Source organism: Branchiostoma lanceolatum, chromosome 13 (assembly GCF_035083965.1).
Source record: "Branchiostoma lanceolatum isolate klBraLanc5 chromosome 13, klBraLanc5.hap2, whole genome shotgun sequence".
Lineage (NCBI taxonomy): Eukaryota > Metazoa > Chordata > Leptocardii > Amphioxiformes > Branchiostomatidae > Branchiostoma > Branchiostoma lanceolatum.
The window spans coordinates 1,945,348-1,951,347 of record NC_089734.1 but is presented as its reverse complement, the minus strand read 5'-3'; the positions used below and the strand labels follow the sequence as shown (position 1 = coordinate 1,951,347).

Below are 6,000 nucleotides of genomic sequence, written 5' to 3'. Positions count from 1 at the left end.
ATCTGCATGTACTCAAATTGAATATGTGGCTTCCTTTCTGTCTGTGTATACTATATACTATTCAACTCAACGTACATTTTGTCGAATCTGCATTTATACTTCAGCGCCCAACATAAAACAATGAATAACGGCTCTTTATTTCATCAGACATGAAAACAGATAAACACTGGGTAGCCATCAGCTACAATCTAATTTACTATGTTCTGTTCCTGGTAATGGGTTAAACCTTTGAAACATAATTCTATTCCACACACCTTCAATGTGATTGCAGAACTGATTACGGTATTGTTTATCAATACGAACCAAGTCACCATCACCACGTCATGGGTACAATATCTTCTCATTTACTGCTCATTTAATGTAAACTATCCGATGAAAATAACGACACACACAGTCTTTATTGATCTGGATACAAGATCTATATGTTTTCTTTTACAAATGTACAGGATATATTTATTGCTTCACGGCAACGTAACAGCTAAAACTTACCCCCAAAACATATATAAGTTCAGGACAAAACAAACTGAAATGCATAATTATTGTTTTTATAACGTTCAAATTACATTGTAGAGCCGCCAGCATTGTAATGTCGGCCGTTTAGTATTGTAGAGTACATACACGTATTTGTCTAGCTTTATGCGTGGTACAACACACCCAATAACCACTAAGTATAACATGTAGCATGCCACAGTCCGGCTGCAGCCATTGGACCTCTGGTTAGTCCAAGCACAATTTGATTTCATTTTACCCCCATTCCACCGTAATTCCCCCAGCCGATATCGGGCTCTCTGCCCGGCTTCTCATTACCAGTAAGTCCCTGTCCGCCCCAACATAATCTGGAGAAATCCGAACCTTAATGAAATCTGCCCCGACGTGTACCCAAGGTGGGCTCTCTGGGATCGGGGCAGCGCCTCCGCTATTTACAGCCCTAAACGTTTTAAATTTGTCTGGGATAAGTAGAATTTATCTGGTAATTCCGGGCTTTGCCGAGAATCAATCATGACCACGTTGAGCAAATTGCACGCCGCCTTTCACCCGGAGCCCTGCCGTGGGACCACGGCTTGTTATACAGGTAACGGTACGGAGATTGGGCTTAATGCTGTTATGGAGGCAGGCTCAAGCTAAACAAATATGCTATTACAGAGGCCGGCTCAAGTAAAACGCATCCATGTGGTCAGGTACGGTCGAAGACGGCGGCACAGCTTGTAATGTGCATGGAATGAAGGGAGAGTGGGAGAGTATTAAAAAAAACAATGGAAACCGAACTATATTTGCTACAGTGATGAATAAAGTCGACAAGATATGACGACCACAAGCCTTATGTTATATATCGTCCTTCGAAAATGAAACATTTAACCACAGTTCTCACCTTGTAACATACAGAACAATAAGGCAATGTGTATTTATTACATAGTTTTCATTAAAACATGGTCAGGGATAGTAGAGATTGTATATTTCTATAGTGTATATCATCTAAAATGAATCCCGATAAAATGTCATATTTGTACAGATATTAATTTTTCTTGTGATAAATGGATGTGATTGCTCTTCGTAGTTGCAGTTCATCAAAACGGCAGCGCAAAAACTGTGCACACAGTTCATTGCATCTTCACCGGTCATCAGCACAATGTCATGTTGCAGTGTAGGCTAACGTCTTTAAATAAGTTCAAATGAGCTGAAGTCTGTTTGAGAGACCCTCAGCACACAGAATTCCGGTGGTACTGCTTGCGTTGCTTGCATGTTATGAAATGATGTGATTGATCTCCGTCATTGAAATTCATCAAATAAGCTAGATATTCTCTTCAGACAGTTTCAACGATAGCCATGTATCATCAGCTGTTTTCTAAAGTTGTTGCAGTGTAGGCTGGCTTCTTGGAGTGTTCTCGGTACATATAACATCACAGAGCGACGATAGTTTCCATCATGATGCTTACGCTGCTTTCATTGTTTAGAAAACATAGCTATGATGTCCATGTAGTGGTGAATGCTCGGGGGTACGTTGTCAGGATTGTCTATCTGTAAATACACGAATGTTATTATTGTGACACTTTCATCTGATCAGCGTAAACTTAGCAACATGCAAAATCATGATATCGTGTATAAATAACATACTAGATACTAAATCAAATGACACATAGCTCAGAAAAACGTCTATGGATGGTGCTTAATGAAAGGTATCAAATATACCTCGTACCATGTAAGATGCACTGTAATCAATCAGGTTAAAAAATAAACGTATGATTCGAAAGAGACAAAAGTTGTCGAAGTATTCTCTGGTGCTATGTAGGGGGCGTCTCTCTACCGTAAAGCTGTAGTGTGGAAACAACAGACGGTACATGTGGTAAAGATAGACATCAGAATAACATCAGACATATGCAGTATAATTAAAAAAGGTATATTTTTTAAAAGTTAACGTTTGTGACATACAATTAATTCTACATGCTCGCTTTGTATTTACATGTTGAATTTAACGGGATTTTATTATATCGGGACGTTTAACATTGTAAAAAAGTAATAGATTATTTTGTCGATGAAGGTTAGTCATCAAGGTAGTAAGATTCGCAAGGTAACAGTAACTCAAGCACCTGGATAGATTTGGAAACTGTCAGACGTTTCAGGTAGTATTCGAGACCTGGGGTTTAGTAAACATTAACCAAAAACTATGAATCGATGTGCACTAGAAAATTTTAGAAATCCATGTTTTCCAAATGGACTTTCAATTTCTAAAAATCTATCCACTTGATTGAGTAACTGTTACCTTGTGAATCAATCGATTCATTGATCAACCTATTGACCAATCAATTTTCATCTTTAGAATGAAAGTACTTACCCTTACCTCAACAACAAAAAGCTCGAGTCCTGGTCTCCGGGAATACGAGTGAATAATCCAGGCTATGGCAACCACGACAATCACAACCGCCACGAGTATGCATATCACAACTTCGATCTCCAGTGTCTGAGGGATCCCATAAGAAGTCCTTTCCTGTCCCCGGTTGTCTAACGTGTCAGGAACGCGGTGGTCGGTTCCCGCGCCCGGGTCGTCGTTCGTGACTTGCCAGACGTTGATTCGTTGCCTGGAATTTGAAGTAGTTTCCGGAAAGTTGATGGACTTGTCGTCGCGAAGGTTCGTGACGCGCGGATCGGGCGTAGTCGGAAACCGACGGAACACGAGTGAGGGACGAGTCGGCCTGGCTCGACGGGTAGCTGCTGACGTGGAAGGCACTTCTTGCAAAGGCACGTTCACTACTCTACACCTCACATAGCTGGCCTGTAATGTTTGAAAAAAAAATCATATTTTAAATATGTTTCAAATCATATATCTAACATGTTTCAAAATTTTATATTCAATATGTAACATTTTTCGCAAATACTACCTTAAGTCACATTACATATAAATGTATTTTGGTGCTTAAAGGTTCTGCTGGGAAATCGAAATTCGTGCCATTTTTTCAGTGCATGAAAGTTGTGGATATGGTATATAGCATTGAAGGCAAATACATACCTGCTTGTCGCATCCTGCATCAACCCATTGTTGCCTGCTCCTATCATAGCCATCAGAACATCTAAAGTAGCAACAACAAAAGACGCCATGAAAAGGAAACAAAGACGCTATCTGTATCCGTAAACTGCAGTTATCAAGTGTTTTGTATCGGGTCTCTAAATATGTAGGTTGTCAAAGTCACCTGGGAGTTTGTGATCAGAGACTACGGCTTATTCTTTAATGACTCGATGATATGCTTGGATTACTATCAGAATATCTTTTCCCAGTCACTAGAATGCCAAATGTCAATAAAGAACAAATGCTACCTGTTTCTTTAATGACTCAATGATATGCTTGGATTACTATCAGAATATCTTTTCCCAGTCACTAGAATGCCAAATGTCAATAAAGAACAAATGCTACCTGTTTCTTTAATGACTCAATGATATGCTTGGATTACTATCAGATTATCTTTTCCCAGTCAGTAGAATGGCAAGTGTGAATAGAGGACAAATGCTACCTGTTGAGTGACGGACACCATCGGCAGTTGAAGCCAGTTTTGGACTTTAGACAGCTGTCACAGTCTTTGAACTGTCCGCAAGCTGGAAATAAACACAACAAATTTTCATTAATACGAGATACTGATTAGTCTTATTTTTATTGCTTTTTCGCACTTATTGTTACAAGATTGTGAATAACTTGGCACTGAAGGTGCACAGAACAAATCGTTTGCTGGTACTTGTACCTTTGTGCTGCTGGCTTTTTCCCTTTGCTAGCTCTATTTTGATATTTTGAGGTTACTTTTTAAAATCAATTTACACCCTTATGATGGAAAACTACTTGTCAGATATGTACATTTCACATTTAGCCTAGTGGTAGAAGTTTTGATGAAATGTAGTTTTGATGAATTGTTGTTTTGGTGAACTGCAATGAAAATAAAAGTCATGAACTTGAAATGAAACTATTTAAAGAATTTTGTCTAAATACGAAGATAATTTACAGAAAATACTTACTCGGAAGTGGTGAGAGAATAATAGCCGATCCTGTTGTCACCTTCCCCTTATCAAGCTCTATCGTGTGGTACTCGTAAATTGTCGACGTCTTTCGATTAACATCTGAAACAGTGAGTGTGTTTTAAACATTGTGAAAATATTGATCAAACCTATTCGCCCGATAGGGGACTTGAACCCCTGGTCCTCAGATCGCGACTGGCTGCTTAACTGCCTTAAAGTCTGATGCTCTACCGACTGATCTATCCGGACTCTTTAAAATAGTTACTTACATCATTCTCAAAAAGACTGATCAAAGTCTGAGAACTTTACACCATGTTTTCAATCAAATGATTCTTATATGAAACAAGAAATGGAATACCTCATACCTCCATGAAATATCCAGAGTTTCTGTAAATTTCTTGTTTTATTCATTATTGCATATATTTTGTCTATGGCTTTTCCTGTCTTTTTGCAGCATTTTAGCCCCAGACCAAACATGCGGCAACGACTTTAATGCCGGGCTTCATTCCTGCATAGAAATGAAGATGGGCGCCATCCGTTTGCGTCTTATCAAGACGAGTGGGGCACTTAAACCACAAGCTGACGCATTCTATTCTAGACTTCCCGTCCACAGCCGAAAGATTACACATTTTAAAACATCCGGCTGTGTGTATCCAGATATTTACGCTTGTTTTAGTCCAGGCTCAATGTCGTTGCCATGGTCCAGAGTCCTACAACAAGGCAGGAAGATTCAGAGACACAAGTTCAGCACTGGTTATACCCCCATTCCACTTGGACGGCGCTCTCACCGCGCTCTCACGGCGACCTCATTTTGGCCAGATCGCCGTGAGAGCGCCGACAGCGCGGCAGAGCGCCATTGAGAGCGCCGACAGCGCGGCGAGAGCGCCATTGAGAGCGCCGACAGCGCCATTGAGAGCGCCGACAGCGCGGCGAGAGCGCCATGCGCGCCGTCACCTCGGCGATGGTTTTGAACATGCTCAAAACCTTCGCCGTGAGAGCGCCGAGGATGGCGATCGAAAAACGAGCGCCGAGAGAGCGCGGAGCGAGCGCGGTGAGCGCCGTGACAGCGCGGTGAGCGCCGTGAAAGCGCCCAAGGTGGGATCAAAGGGCCGCAGCGAGCGCTCAAGGGTCGCAGTGAGCGCTCTATGAGGATTGAATGGTCTTAACTGTAGTTCAAACAAATTTCATTCTTGAAGTGGTGTATCTTGAATTTCTGGGAAGTTTGTGGTCAAATCATAGTTTTGCTCGTGGGTAATACAAATTGACGAATAACTACAAGTACTTGCTTCCATTCAAAGTAAATTCCCTCGAAGTCTTATTGTCAGTGGTTCAAAATGTGTTTCAAAATTCTGTGATTTACGTTTCTATTATAACGTAGAATGATAAAAGATATTTATTGTTTACATGACAAACAACGCAGAAAAAAACAAGTTGAACATACATATATTACTTAAGACACACACTGAGCGACCGTGCAGTGACTAAGATTGAATCTGTTTTCCCACT

At 40.7% G+C, this 6,000-nt stretch overlaps 1 protein-coding gene across 4 annotated transcripts in view; it reads right to left on the bottom strand.

Moving 5' to 3' along the window:
* Window positions 1-319: 319 nt before the first annotated feature.
* The window catches only part of LOC136447854 (plexin domain-containing protein 2-like), a 41,268-nt gene continuing 35,587 nt past the window's right edge, over window positions 320-6,000 (bottom strand). The window contains exons 9-14 of one of the 4 annotated variants that reach the window (XR_010757783.1): window positions 4,495-4,596; window positions 4,002-4,083; window positions 3,503-3,563; window positions 2,831-3,268; window positions 2,195-2,309; window positions 320-2,016 (exon numbers count right to left, since the gene is read on the bottom strand). Coding sequence is in view for 1 of the 4 variants with exons in the window: in XM_066446963.1 (XP_066303060.1) it covers window positions 1,942-2,016; window positions 2,837-3,268; window positions 3,503-3,563; window positions 4,002-4,083; window positions 4,495-4,596 (752 nt within the window). In the remaining 3 variants the exon portion in view is untranslated. Of the gene's footprint in view, window positions 2,017-2,187; window positions 2,310-2,830; window positions 3,269-3,502; window positions 3,564-4,001; window positions 4,084-4,494; window positions 4,597-6,000 lie in introns of all 4 variants that reach the window. The other 3 variants (XR_010757782.1, XR_010757784.1, XM_066446963.1) reach the window with 3 other exon arrangements.